Raw genomic sequence first — 15,813 nt, forward strand, 5'->3', positions numbered from 1 at the left:
CCATATGATGTAGCCTATTAGAGGCATAGTCTAGGGTGAACTTGAACACCTATGTAATAGTTTCAAGAAATAATAAAATCTATGTTTTGTTATCTGGTGTGTTAAACTGTTATGTGATTTTCTTGAATGGTGACTTGGAAAACTGCGAGACAATATTTGGGACGAGTATGAGTAGGTGTGAAAGGTAGTAGATGCATATACTACCAGAAGCATAGGACTCACGCTTGGATTAGGGAAAGTCACAAGGTTACCAAGAAGCTAGTAATTGATTTCGTTTTATTCAAGTATGTTGTTACCATTGTTTCGGTAATGACTAAGCAAACTTGTTGTTATCCCGACCCTAGTGGTCATATCACATTGAGTCCGACTACGATGAGTAGGTTACGTGGTTCAGAGAACCAAGTTTGATGTAGCATCCGACTTAAACCAAACAACTGAAATCAAAACGATCAATAGAAGTATCCCACTCGCTGTTAAAGAAGTTGGTAGCTAGAAATGCTACATGTTAAAGTGTGATTATATCACATTAAAACATGAAGGAAGGCATAGTCTATTTTAGAATTTAACTCTAAGATACCTGAGTCTAAACGTGTATCACATGATGATAGGTCATAATTTGGAGTCTAACCTAAGGTAGAGAGCAGGTGCACGATCAAGTAATGCTTACAGTCAATAAGTCTAAGAGATAGACTTGAAGGAATATAGAAGTTATAATTATTACCTAGGACGAAGAGATGACGTATTGAGTCATTATACGAGCCCTGTTTCGTTGATGATTCCGGGACGTAATCATCCTAAGGGGGAGATAATTGTAACGCCCGTAGATCCGGACTAGTCAATTTTGAGGCAATAAGTGTCGAAAATGACTTTTTGACAAAAGATTATTTAGAATAAATAATCTTAACCAAGTTGTAGAATATTTATCAAGGTTTCCGTACATATAAAGAACGCCGAAATCCGAGTTATAACGAAGAAGTTATGACCCGTCGAAGTTTCGCGACGGAACTGGCACGGTACCGGGAAGCGTAAAAAGTGACTTTAAGATAGAGAGAGATTTAGCCTTAGTGATCTAAACAAAAGTCGTAGAATATGTTAAACCGAGAAAATCCATAAAAAGAACGCCCAAATCTGACTTCGTATGAAGAAGTTATAATTTTTCTAAGATTCGGCTTAACAGTGTACAGCCCGAAACTCGAATTTTAGTTCGAGCGGTTTTTGTCTTACTCTACCTAAATAAGAGTTGAAGATCTCATTAATAGGAACTCAATGGTAAAAAGACAGACGAAAACAGAATCCGTATAAAGGAGTTATGAATTCTTCGCGGTCATTTAACAGTCTAAACGCCTCCTACTGTTAAATTTGAGATCGGACGAGAATTAGCCGATGGAGTCTAAACGAAAGTTGTAGATCTTGATTTTACCTATGTGTGGATATAAAGAACGTCGAAGATGGAGCTCGTATGCGAAAGTTATGATTTTTCTAAGTTTGAAGGCTAATACGCAATAGGGGGTGACGTGGCACCACTAGAATTGGACACGTGGCACCACCAGAAGGACACCACATGCACCAACTCAGCGAGTCCACCAGTCAGGCCTCCTATAAATAGAGGTGTCGGGCATTCACTTCTCTTCACACCTCTCCAACATTCTTTCTCTCTCTAGTTTCTCTCTCTAGCCTCCCAAACCCTCCCTAAAGCCTAGGTAAACCCGCTAGCACCCGAAGGAAGCCCCAAGGCTCCCGGAGTCCCGAGAAAAAGGGTCTTTCGGCTCGGAAATGCTGCTCCAATGAAGCCCAGTTTTCGAGAAAACCCGTTGTAAGTGAGCTACGCCTACCCTATCTTTAGCATAGCTTATGTTTCGATATAGTAATATTATTAGGACTTTAATATAATTATTTGGGCTATTATTATGAGTTATATTAAGTGTTATTTAACGCTTATATAATAATAATAATAATAATAATAATAATAATAATAATAGCTAGACTATTAATTAGTCGTGGTTATCGTTAAACTAAACCCTAGTGGTATTGATACTAGGTTTTATCGAAGGAAATTGTTTTGAGAGTATCGAAGCGCTGTCCGAGTGCTGAGTCACCACCTTTCAGGTGAGTGCATAGTTACTTTCATCTTACACATAGATATGAAGTATTTTATATAAATTACGTGCTATGTGTGCATATTATCTGAATACTTGTTGTCTATGCTGGATGAACGATTTTATACATGTTTCAAATGATTTAAACTGTATATGTATATTATATCTACGATAATGTTGGGGTAAAACATGGGTAGATGTAAGAGATGTAGTATGAGTTGGATGATGAGTTGAGAGGTGAAATAGACCGTGAGGTGAGGATGAGAGGTGGACGATGTGAGAAGCCTTTTTCCCAAATGATGGCCCCGTCATTCAGAAGAGTATGGATGACAATCAATGACTATTCTAGACAGTCCAGTGGAACACTAGCAGGCTCACAACCTGTAGGTGTTGTGAACGACGTGTTCACCCGGTGTACTCTAAACCCTGGTGATCATGCAGACTTGATGCCTAAACCCTGGTGATCATGCAGACTTGATGCCTAAACCTTGGTGATCATGCAGACTTGATGCCTAAACCCTGGCGACTATGCAGACTTACTGCCTGTTGTGTAAACCGTGGCTATGATGGACTTTGTGCCGATTCCTTAGGATAATCCTTAGGAATGAATGAACGAGAAATAGCTGGTTCTTAGGGTAGATCCTTAAGAGTAAAGAAGATAATGGGGATGGGTAATTGGGTTTGATTGCTTGATTGATTAAACATAATAATTATATTATTGTGGGTTGAAAACCCAATGTACTCACCAGGTTTCCCAACCTGACCCACTCAGTTTATTTATATCACAGGTGTTGATACGAAGTCACTTTACACTGTGAGATTTAAAGAGATGTAGATCACTAATGTAAATAAATGTAAGTTCTGTTTATGCTTATGTTTCTGTATTAACGATGACATCCCAAACGTTTTGAAATGAATAAAATACGTTTCTTCGAAAATGTTTTAATAACGTATTTATCATGTTTTTCTGGGAACAAATTCCGCAACATTTTTATTAAAATAAGTACTCTGATTTTTATAAAGCATAAACAAAATCGGTCTTTTCTGGTCGTGAAAAATGGGGATGTCACAATATATATACATATACATACATATATATATATATATATATATATATATATATATATATATATATATATATTCTTTGTTGTTTTAAATATATTACTATCTTATTGTAAGGGTACGGTGTTGGGAAATTTAGGGTTTGTGGTGGAGATCTGGATACCAGCTTGTATCGTGATATCACTTTCTGAACTAATACTTCTACCCTATGTATGGGTTACAAGAAATTCAGTTTAGGATAATCCAAGTGGACACTTACGTTTCTAGGCACATAAAACGTAAGTCAATATGCTAGAGGATTCTATGAAAGTATGATGAAAAATGAGAGCTTAAGATCATAACCCTCTTCTGAAGAGGAAGAATTGTTTATATATTAAATGAGATTAGGGTTTCATTAGGGTTGGGCCGTCATTAGTTTCTTTGGAAGCAAGTAATATTAATCTGGTTTTAATGAGGATTTAAGGTTACCAAAACTAACGACTTTCGTTTCCTTAGTTTTTACCATAATCACCCTCAAGAAATTGAATTTTCCACTATGTTCCCATATGTAATGAGGATTTAGGGTTTTAATAAGGATTTAGGGTTTTAATAAGGATTTAGGGTTTCATTAGAGTGGGACCCCAGCCAAGGGCGCTGCCCCTTTAGAAACCCCGGACCCAGGGGTGCTGCCCCCGGACCCCTGACTAGTCGTCAAACCGGCTTCTAATTCAATCTTATACATGCGTGCACTCTGCACAACCCCGTACATATATTAGAGTACAAATTATGAAGCCCCTTAGTTCACATGTTAGTTCCGGTTACTTAAAATGACGTGGTGACACAAAAATCACCAACAAACGGAGCTTAGAATTATTTTGTTTGGGCTTCAACTATCTGAATTTTTTACTAAAAAACACGAAAATTTATTGTGTTATTTTAATTCTCCAGCTTGCTACTATCATTAATGTTTGGAATGGTTTGTAATAATATTGTAATATTTACTTTGTTAAGAAAATGAGTTATTTTTTAATCTTTTTTTCCCAGATATTGTTGGAGTAAAATCTCATTAGGACGCTACTAATTTGTTTATAAACGTTGATACTTTTGAGATTAACAAGTATAGGAAAAGTTAGTTTCATTATTACAATTTTTTTATAAACAAAAAATAACTATTAATCTTGATCTCTTTTACATAATACATATCGAAGGGTTTGGTTGATGGATGTAGAAAGTCTGAAAGTAGTATAATTGTACTTGTGAGTCACTCTTTTCTCATCAAATGATTGGTTTCAAGGTGATTATGAAATCAAAAATGTTTGTGATGTCTTCCAGCCACTGAAGGTATATTATCACATTTTAGTTTAATTGATATTTTTTTATTTAAGACATTTTACATATGAAATTTGATTAGTCTAATTTTGGTACTGTTACAAGAATGTAAATTTAATTTAATTGGAACAATCAAGGGAATCCGACAGGATCATGCGTTGTTTTATGATGTATGTACTAGATGTGGAAAGAAGGTCACAGAGGTTGACAATGTTGGTCGCGCCTATGATTCAAAAAAACACGAATCGGATTTGTCTACTCTTAAGTGTAAAACTTACCAACATCTCAGTTGTTATCAAAAAAGATAAGTACATAAAATCTACTTTGTCTTAAACATTGATATCTTTAAAATTGATATTTATTTAAATATATTGATAATACCGTTTGTTTCATACAGGTTTGTGATCCTTATCAATCTTCAGGATGGTACAGGGATGATTTCATTAACACCTTTTGATAAGGATGCAAGGAAAATGTTGATTACAGTGTGGGTGATTTGGACAAAATAGTGAAGGATGTATAATATTTTTCCTATGCCTTTTAGTTAACTTGGGATGAGCATCGGAATCGGCCAGGGAACCGAACGTTGTGGAAAATTGTTAATTTTTTATTTTTTTGGAAAATGACCAAATAACCGATTTTCTTTTCTTTTCCTCTTTTTTGGGATGAAGCATCCATGATTCACAAACATGTATTTGTAGATTTAGATCGAACTTTGAAAGATATATTAAAGTGTCATAATCCTAGAAACTCAAACTTGTCATTTAGAGGGAAAGTGATTGTTTTTGGAGGAGATTTCATACAAATTATGTCTACTATCCAAGTGGTAGGGATGAGCATATGTATCTGGGAACCGGCCGGAACCGGAACCCGATGGAACCGGTCGGGCCGGGACCGATTCAATATTCTTGTGTATTTTTGGAACCGGGAACCGGTAGGAACCGAAAAAAAACCAGTAGCCGGCAAAACCGGAACAGTATGTTGCTATTTCTCGAGGACTAGTTCCAACATTGAAGACACGGCAAGAACCGGTAGAACCAGCAATCCAGTTCGGCTCCTATTTTCCTCCAAGTTTGGTTCCCGGACCGGTTCCGGTTCGGGCTGGTTCCAACCGGGTGTGTTCTTTTGCTCATCCCTAGTGGTTGTAAACATGACACTGTTAATGCCTCTTTAAGTTCATCATATCTATGAAAACAATTCAAAGTCCATCAACTAACCAAAAACATGAGGTTAAATATTGAAAGCGATACATCTTCTATTCAACAATAATGGATTTTGCAAAATGGCTATTGGATAAAGGAGAAGACAAACTTGGTTAAACAATACGTATTACTTCTGTTTTTATCACTAGTATAGGCAAGGAACTTTTTTTACCTTACCGTTAATTATGTACTACTCAATGAAGAGTTTGATATGATTATTAGTTTAAACAATACGTATAAATAAACAAACATAAGTTTGGTGACAAACCATAACAACTTAACATGCAAACACAACTACATCAAACCTAATTAAAGACAAATTGTTATAAGTGCTCAAGGAGCTGACAAATGTATGATTTGTAAGTTGCTAATTTGATAACTCTTCTAAAATGTTAATAGATGTTTGATTGTTATTCTGATATGCGAATGACATAAATGATCCAAAAAGTTGTAGAGTTCTACATAATACATCTAAAATTCCCTAATATCAAAGAATGGGACAAAACCAAGTGAAAAGGGTAAATCTATCCAAATCCTAGAAAAGGTGAAAAACTATCCAATTTTCCAGAAGAAACACATATCTCAAAATACCCTTGTATCCAACTCTCACCAATAAACCAATATCAACGTTACCTACAATTAAAAAAACTAAAAAATAATAGCAAAATCCAAAGAAAAACCCAAAATGAAAAATCTTAACCTGAGTGCATCCTTCCAGCTTTCTGGTGAAAATATAAAATTCAAAGTACATTCCTAGTTGGTGTTTCTTTTTTGAAAAAAAAAATACAATAAATATAAAAAAACGGAAAAAGCTATTAATTGAAGGTTCTACTATAGCTTCAATGGCATTTTGAAAAGGGAGGTAATGTAATAAATAATGCATCAATGGAGTTCGGAATTACCAGTGCCATGAATTCTGTAACAAACAGAATGAGGAAGATGAACAAAATGACCCAACATTGACCCATCTGGTAACAATACTCTTGATGTTATTCCTCACATACATCTTCTTCACACGCTTCTACTTTTTCTGTATGTTACATTAAAACAGAGTTAAAATCATACAAGGGTTTTTTTTTATCATAAAATTTGACCTAACCGAGCATTACCCAAAGGAAAACAAACAATACTTACGCTCTAAATTTGATAATTTAACTTCCACTGTTGCCCATTTCTACAAGCTCGTTTTTTTTCTTCCACTAACAAATTGCTGCGTAGGGAAGTTGAGATGAGCGGGTCAAATGGGTGAACCCTATGATGTGCGTTTGTAGATGAACCCACAACAATCGACATACCTGAACAGGATGTTGGAATAAAGAATAAGTAGGAGGAAGCCACCCAGTTCAACAAATATTTTATGTCTGAAAGAAATAAACGAAATTACAGTTCAAGGCCTTTGCTTGGAACCTCTGCATCAAAGAGCAATGATTAGTATTAGATGGAAGAAACAGATTGGTATAGGAGATGGTGGTAGATGTGTTGGGCATTGACTCATCACATTCCATTTCACACACACACACACACTTAAACAACGAAGAAAGCTACCTATGTATATGCAACACTTAGTGATATGAAGAAGCCAAAATGAGAAAACCTGAAACGATTGGGCACAGAACACCGATTCCCTGACACGTACCTCGACTTTCTATGGTTCCGAAGTGAAGAATGGTTTGATCCGATAGAACTTTAATCGTTTTCAGTGACAAAAGCCTCAATCGAATTGGGAGAGGTTGACGCAAACGGTGTCATTGACTCCCAACGATGAGAATAAAGGAAACCGAGGGTGGTAATTTAAGGCTGAACATGGCGGTGCACGTGATTTCGTCTGAATCAAGAACAATAAAGGTAGAGAACAACAGGGGCTATAAAGGGAACCGCATCGGTCAGCTTTTTGAACTGGTGGTTGCCGACATGGTGACATTCAAAGCAATTGAAGGTTTTGAGTAATCGGTGGAGGGATTAAGCGGTAACACATGAACAATACCTTGTTGAAGAAGCGGTATGGAGGTTTTCAGATCATATGGATTTGTTCGCACTTCAATCGGTAGCCGATAGTGGCCGATTAGACCGACGGTAGAAGAAGGGATCCCTTATCTCTATGTCGTTGAGAAAAGAAAGCCTAACCTTTGAAGAAATCAATAATCTCTCCCTCTTCCAGTTAGTCATCTTCTACACCATCTGATCGAACATCCCTAAGCTTGTTGACACGATTTCTTCCATCAATCTAGTTAGTCATGGCAGTGAAGAGGTGGAAGAGCAAGACGATAGTGGTCGTTTAGGGTCGTCTTGGTGATGGATGATGGATGCATAAGGAACAGTGGTGTGAGTGATGATCGGAAGAAATCGGAGGAGGATCTAAATGAATTGAGAGGAGTAGGTAGCGGTGGAAGGAAAATGGAAGCGGTGGTGACACCAATCGATTTTTGGTGCGGTTGGAGGACACTCATTCATTCAGAGTATAGACGGACACGTGTGAGGGGCTAAAGTTACAACCCCTCAAAGTGTGGTGAAGTACCGATAGAAGTAATACGTATGCATCTCCAATTAAAAAAAAAATGGCTAAAAGGACCTTTAAAAAAAGAAGGAAAGAAACATATGATATTTACCAAACATATATAACCATAAGGATCTATGTTGCCAAACCCTTAGGAACAGGACATTTTTGTCATCCCTTTAGCATATATCCCAAACTGCAAAAAAAGAAATATTTAAAGGATCATTTTTGCCATCCCTTAATAATTTTAATCTATAGTATCTATAGTATAATTTTAATTACTTCATTTTTTATTTTAATAATTAATTTAGCATTTCATTATACGACATTATTTCTTTCTTATTAGTTCACAAATAAAAATTATCTCATATATCTTAAAAAATAATTTCACATATTTATTTTATCAACAATTATAATTTTATATAAATAAAAAAATATTATTTTGTTTCTTAATTAATATTTTATTTAAAATATTTGATTAACAATTATAAATTTTTACTATAAAATTTTAATCAGAAAAATCAACCGTTATTCCTAAGAACTATAACCTAATAGTTTATAAATAAATAATAATTATACAAATATAACCCAAGGTGATGAAAATGAAAAAAAAAAAAATGAAAGTAGTTACTTCGTTAACGTCACATCAAGTTTGAAACCAACACAACGTGGAGTCCAAAGTTCATTAATATACATTTATAGCTAGTAAGGTTATTATGGAGTAAGGTTGCTAGTTTCTTATTATTATATAATTTTAGAACGGTTCAAAAAAAATATAATTTTAGAAAGTAACGGATTTAAAAGTAAAAATCAGGGATTGCATAAACTTTTAGCGGTTGTATTATTAGAAAAAAAAAAAAAAAAAAAAACAACTTATTTTTGAAAACAGTTTCGTCACAAAATCATTAATAAACCGACAAATTTATACTAAATTTTTAATTTTTCAGATTTTGTGATAGATTGCCAACGGATTTTGACGAATTTGCTTTAAATTTATACTTCATTTAACCGGAAATTTTAAGGGGCAGCTCATGCTATCCCGTACAACATAGTAATTTACCCCTGATTTTAGATGTTTAGTTATGGTTAATGATTAGTATATTGGGCGCAACAACAAATTTGATGTCCTCTTACATAAAAATTTCAACATAACTTTATTCTTTGATAAGAAAAAGTCCACAAGTGAATGAGTGTAGGAAGTTTAAAGATGAAATGTAAAATACATAATCATTATCAACTATCAATACATATACATGCCAAAACATCAAGGCCCACAAAGAACTCCGGGAAAAAAATGAATTATTATATTTATGGGGTAGGGATCCGTACACAATAATTTTTCTCCATGAACAATAATTTATACTTTGTGGAGTTGTACAATACAACATTTTAAAACACATATTCCTGAGTATGAAAAAAAATTATTATATAATAATCATTTTCCTATTTATTAGGTTCATTGCAATACATTAACGAACAAGCTTGATGATTTGTTATTTGCTCATCCATTCTCATTAAAAACACATGGTGTTGATGACTGTGTCATAAATCCAAAAGTGCCCCCCCCCCCCCCCCCCCCAATTTTCAAAATACATAAGCCCCAACATTTACTCCATGTATTTTATCTATTTTACAAAGCCTTTCTCCTATAAAAAAAAAATTAAGCACACATATATATTGGGTGTTAGTTTATCGATTTTGTGGTTAAAACACACACACATATATATTGGGTGTTAGTTTATCAATTTTGTGGTTAAAAAAACAAATCAAAAATAAAATTATTATAATTTTAATATGCATATTTAATAAGTTTAGATTAATCAGTGAAAGTGATAAAGCTATTAATATGTAATAGTGATATCATCAAATGAAATAAAATATAAATATTATTAAGACGAGGGATCGATGATATAATAGATAAGTAATTGAATGGTTTATATATATATATATATATATATATATATATATATATATATATATATATATATATATATATATATATATATATATATATATATATATATATATATATATATATATATATATATATATATATACAAGTAGGATCATGCGAAAACATAAATATCTTGCGAAAACGCGAAAACAGATTTTATCTTATAAAAACTAAACACAAGTACTATAAAAATTAAATTTATTAGCAATAAATTAAATATAATAAGTTTACATTTTATTGTGTTATTATAATATAGATTTAAAAACGGTTTTATCAACTATTTGTTTTTCCATATCCTTGACCACTTTTAAATTCATGTTTTATAATAAAAATGTCAAATATCATGCTTTGCTAATATGAAACAATTTCTTATGTATAATCGATTATCATCATGTAGTTCAAAGTTTGGATGAATTATTGTCCAAAATATAAAGTTGAGGTGACACAATATTATAGTTTTTTCTTGTTTTCACGTTTTCGTAAATTATTTGCATTTTCGCATGAACCCTCCCCTATATATATATATATATATATATATATATATATATATATATATATATATATATATATATATATATATATATATATATATATATATATATATATCCAAGGACACTTGGTTGTTAATAAGTTCCATTGAAAAAACTAGAAAAACATAAAATCAAAAGGTAGAATTTCATATATACTTTTAATAAACAGTAAAATATTATATATGTCTAGCTTAATATTTAAATATAATATAGATCCTTCTTAAGGTGTCAAAATATCATATTTACACAAATTCTATTTTTTAACATTTTCATAATCATTTTAAAATATTTTTTTATCAGCTGACGATTATATCCCTCTTAAAGATAAGTTTAAATATCTCATTTACCTTTCATAAATATCACCAAAAAAAATATCATGTTTGAGACAACTATCACACACAGTAACAAAAAAAACATATTCCAATCACAGTAATCAAAACAATATTTCAAATAATGTCATCACAATACACAGAGAAATCAAAACAATATGTGAGTGAATACATAAATTATAATAGAGAAATAGGGAAATAAAAACAATATCTTTGAGTGATGCTCAATGGCTTAGTTGTACGGAGTGGCTCTTTCAACTGAGAGGTCATGGATTCAAGTCTCTTTGAAGATATAGGTGATTATTTAGAAGTAGGCTAATTAGTTAGTTTACCGTTTCAAGAAAAAAGATATGCAATGAATACAATGTATATTTTAACGAAACATGATTTTTTTAAGAAGAATAAATTTATAGCAATCATAGAAATAGTGACTTTAATATCTTAATATTATATCTCTATTTATCAAAAATCAAAACGGTTAATCGCAAATTAATGTACTTTGAAAAAAAATGTTAAATTACAAAAAAATAGAAATCAAAGATGATAATGCCTCTTGTAAAATTACAACATTTGATAGGATAATCACGAAAAACCAACCAACTGGGGATGCTTGGGACGACGAATGGTGGCTATAGCAGAGTTTCGACAACTATGTATTACTATAAAATAAAAGGAATAATACATAGAAAATAGTGGGAAGGGTATTATGGGAATTATATACTTCTGATAATTATAACTGATTTTAAATGAAAATAATTAATTATAAAAATATTTAAAATATGTTAAAAAATAGGATTAAGGTAAATAACTACAAATTTCGTAGGCGACCACTTATTAAAATGTGAGATGTTTTAGGATGGCCTCTAAAATCTCTTTTTTCATTTTGTCAAATTTTAAAATTTAAACATTCATAATTCTTTCATACAAACTTCATTTCAAAATAAAGTATTTAGTGAAAAAAAAAAAAAAAAAAAAAAAAAAAAAAAAAACCTAAATTTGAACCTTAATTACTTTTACATATGAACTCTAACAATATTCATTTCTTCTCAAACAAGTATGAAAACATGCAATTTCAAGTTTACACTGAAATTAAAACTTCGAACTAATAACTTGGAAGTAATTCGTTGTTTGTTAAATGTTACTAGTTTTGGTTTACAAAACAATTACACATTCGATAAATTAAATAACAAAAAACCTTAGAAAAACACTCAAACGGATTTATACATCAATGTTAATTAATTAATTGTGATCGTCGAACCTATGGAACCGGTCACACTCTTAGGGTAAAAAGAGTCCACCTCTCCCATCTCTTCCGATTCATTTGCGAGATCAACCATTTTTCTTTCGTCTCATTTCTTTCAATCACACAACATATGGAAAATTATTTCTCTCATTCACCACAACTCACTCATTTTTAATTTTTTAAAATTAACATTCACAAAATTAAAATTTTAAAATAAAATTAAACATAAAATTTAACTAAAAACACATATTGCAACCAAAAAAAAAAGCTAAATCCTAAAACGATCATTAAAATGATAAAATGACAAATAAAATCCTAAAACGATAATTTAAATGATAAAACGACAATTAAAATAAACTAGTTATCTAAACGCAGTATGTAGACATGCTCAATGTAATCATTAACATCTACAAAGTTAGTGGTGGGTTTCGATGTTACTACTTCATTGAGTATTTTTGGATTCATTTCTTCAAAAGGGATCAATATGATGAAGTAGAGATACCACGGCACCATATCTTGCGTAGAATAATGCAAATATATATCAGAGTAAATTACTGAAATCGTCCTTGTGGTTTTGTCAAAATTGCACGTTTGGTTCCTAACTTTTTTTTTGCACTCGGATCGTCCATATGGTTTGATTTTGTTGCGTTTTTCGTCCTTGTGGTTTGATTTTGTTGCATTTTTCGTCCCTTATATACATAAAGTTAGGGACCAAATATGCAACTTTTACCAAACCATAAGGATAAAAAACGCAACAAAATCAAACCAGAAGGACGATCCGAGTGAAAAAAAAAATTAGGGACCAAACGTGCAATTTTGATCAAACCACATGGACGATTTCAATAATTTACTCTATATATCATATATTTTCTTGTGTATGACAACATTGACCGTATTGAATGTTGTATTATTTTGAGGACTCAAAAGCATGTTCCACATCTTTTTTTTATTGATTATTGTGTTGCCTTAAAAAAAAAATTTCTCATTATGGGAGTGGATATGATTTCACAACTACCCCTCAAATCGGATAATATCCCATATGCAAAATAGTAGCATCCTTGTATTCTTCGTTATTCAAATCAAATGAATACTAAGGTTGTCTTTGGTGCACCACATCTAACTGATAAGCTAGTTTATGTTTCGAGTTTTTTTAAGTTAGTCATATTTGATAAGGCAAAAAGTAGCTTATCAGCTAGCTTTTTAAAAAATTACCTAAAGTAGCTTTTTTACGATTTTCCAAATATACCCTTTAATTAATTATAAACACACATTCTTTTAAATACCCTTTTATGTCATTTTATATTTTTCAGTTAGCTTTTCAATTAGTTTTACCAAACGTTATTTTTTATCAGCTAACAACTAGCTTTTTATTTAACAGCTAGTTTTTCAGCTACTATGTGAAACATAGCCTAAGGGTGATTTTACATGATATTTCGTGTCTATACATAGATCCTTGCTTATAAAAGCTTCATTGGAAACCTTCCATGAAACTCACACCCATCACAAGATTTAGCAGCTTGTAAACACATTGCCAATTAAAAAGCCTTCTTGTGTAGCTTCCACACATCATGCCTATTATCTTCACTTTGACCAATATCCAGGAACACCATGTTCTCTCCAATATCAATCCCGAAGCAAAAGTTATGTTAATAACCTTACTCATATGTCTTCTTTTATTAGGTTTCTACATGACCAAAAGAACTTCATGTTCACGCGGAGTTTACTTAATAGACTTCACATGCTATAAGCCCCCAGATGCTCAGAAGCTCACAAAACAGTTCTGGGTCGAGCAACTAAAGCACCTGGGAAATTTTTCAGAAGAAATGGTGCATTTCATGAGGAAGATTCTAGACAAGTCGGGACTTGGTGACTCAACCTATGTTGTAGATGTCTTACTGAAAAAAGATTCTGATCCGTGCATGAAAGAAGCCAGAAGGGAAATGGAGATGACAGTTTTTGGATCAATAGACATGCTGTTGGCTAAAACAGGTGTACGATGTGAGGACATTGGAATACTGGTTGTGAATTGTAGTATTTATAACACTATGCCATCTCTTTCTAGCATGATTGTCAACAGATATAAGCTTAAAGAAAACATCATCAGCTACAATCTTGTTGGGATGGGATGCAGTGCAGGACTCATGGCAATCGGCCTTGCTCAAAACCTCCTGCAGGTTAATGTTTGGCAACAGAATAGCCCCTAATCACCTATTTTTCGCATACTAATAAACACTGCTAAAACTAAATTCCACCATAGTTGTGGATTCTATAATTTGATAAGTAACAAGAATTGGTGATATATCACAGGTGCATCAGGATTCTTATGCGTTAGTGATGAGTACAGAGGGCGTTACCGAGAACTGCTACGTTGGAGATGATCGTTCCAAGCTCCTTACCAGCGGCCTCTTCCGCGTCGGCGGTGCGGCGATCCTCCTCTCAAACCGTCCCTCCGATCGTGACAATTGCAAATACGAACTCCTCCACACCGTACACACCAATGGATCAAGTTCCGACCCTTCGTACAACTGCATATTTCAAGAAGAAGACAAAGCTGGGATAAGAGGCGTCACCATTACCAAAGACCTCTTCAAAGTCGCATCCACCGTCATCAGATCAAACGCAACCACGCTAGGTAAACTAATCCTACCGATACCAGAAAAACTCAGATACCTAACAAACAGCATCGCAAGAAAACTCCGGCCAACGGCGAATATCCAACCTTACATACCAAATTACGGAAAATCCGTTGAACACTTCCTCCCGCATGTTGGCGGGAAGCCTATGCTTGACGAATTACAGAAAAACCTAGGGTTTGATGAGACTGCCATGGAACCTTCAAGAATGACGCTGTATAGATTCGGCAACACCTCCAGCAGCTCTATTTGGTACGAGCTAGCGTACGCAGAGGCAAAGGGTCGGGTCAAAAAAGGGAATCGGGTATGGCAGATTGCGTTCGGGAGTGGTTTCAAATGTAGCAGTGTGGTGTGGTGTGCAATGCGGACCGTTGATTATGATGAGATGAATCCGTGGACGGATGAGATCCACGGGTTCCCAGTTGATGTGGATTGTGACGATGAACCATTACCCATATTTTTTGAACCCTCGAATTAATAAGCAGTATAAAACGGATATTTGTGTTATGCAATAAAGATTGTATTACCATGTTATGGTAATGTTTGCGAAAATATGAATTGCAATTGTTTATTAAGTATTCTGTAAGACTCGTATATCGTACCGGATTGATTAAGTACGGGTTAATTAAGTATTAAAATTTAATTTTTTTTTTTAACCGGCAAATACAAATATTATAATCTACTCCTAAACTAATACTTAATTCCACATATGTCCACCACGGGACTTGAACCCTCAACCTCAATGAGGGCGGGCACCATCTGATACCGCTTGACTAGAAACCCTTTGGTTATTAAAATTTAAATAATAAAAAAAATTAAATAAGGCAAAAATAAACATATTAATTACAATTTAGTGTCATATTTATTGCATTTAATACTTTGTGTGTATATATATATATATATATATATATATATATATATATATATATATATATATGTATGTATATATATGTATGTATATA

The 15,813-nt window shown here is 33.1% G+C and overlaps 1 protein-coding gene and 1 long non-coding RNA gene across 10 annotated transcripts; one reads left to right on the plus strand and one right to left on the minus strand.

The window, feature by feature from the left end:
• Positions 1 to 5,204: 5,204 nt before the first annotated feature.
• LOC145048600 (uncharacterized) lies at positions 5,205 to 8,193 on the minus strand. 9 transcript variants are annotated; one of them, XR_013682927.1, is made up of 3 exons: positions 6,803 to 8,192; positions 6,571 to 6,698; positions 5,205 to 5,601 (listed from the first exon to the last, which is right to left on the minus strand). It is a non-coding gene; the product is annotated as an uncharacterized LOC145048600 (long non-coding RNA). The 9 variants fall into 9 exon arrangements; XR_013682928.1 differs by having other exon boundaries at positions 5,205 to 5,651; XR_013682931.1 differs by lacking the exon at positions 5,205 to 5,601 and having other exon boundaries at positions 6,051 to 6,698; positions 6,803 to 6,963; positions 7,305 to 8,192.
• Positions 8,194 to 13,707: 5,514 nt separating this feature from the next.
• Positions 13,708 to 15,429, plus strand: LOC145048601 (3-ketoacyl-CoA synthase 11-like). The gene is made up of 2 exons (XM_078997133.1): positions 13,708 to 14,392; positions 14,526 to 15,429. The coding sequence occupies exons 1-2, from the start codon at positions 13,787 to 13,789 to the stop codon at positions 15,327 to 15,329; spliced, it is 1,410 nt and encodes a 469-aa protein (XP_078853259.1). The 5' UTR covers positions 13,708 to 13,786; the 3' UTR covers positions 15,330 to 15,429.
• Positions 15,430 to 15,813: the final 384 nt, after the last annotated feature.

Source organism: Lactuca saligna, chromosome 5 (assembly GCF_052625555.1).
Source record: "Lactuca saligna cultivar CGN05327 chromosome 5, ASM5262555v1, whole genome shotgun sequence".
NCBI lineage: Eukaryota > Viridiplantae > Streptophyta > Magnoliopsida > Asterales > Asteraceae > Lactuca > Lactuca saligna.

Coding starts and splice junctions, on each gene's coding strand:
- LOC145048601 (XM_078997133.1), top strand. CDS start 13,787: ATGCCTATTATCTTCACTTTGACCAATATCCAGGAACACCATGTTCTC. Junction 14,393..14,525: donor TTGCTCAAAACCTCCTGCAG/GTTAATGTTTGG, acceptor GATATATCACAG/GTGCATCAGGATTCTTATGC.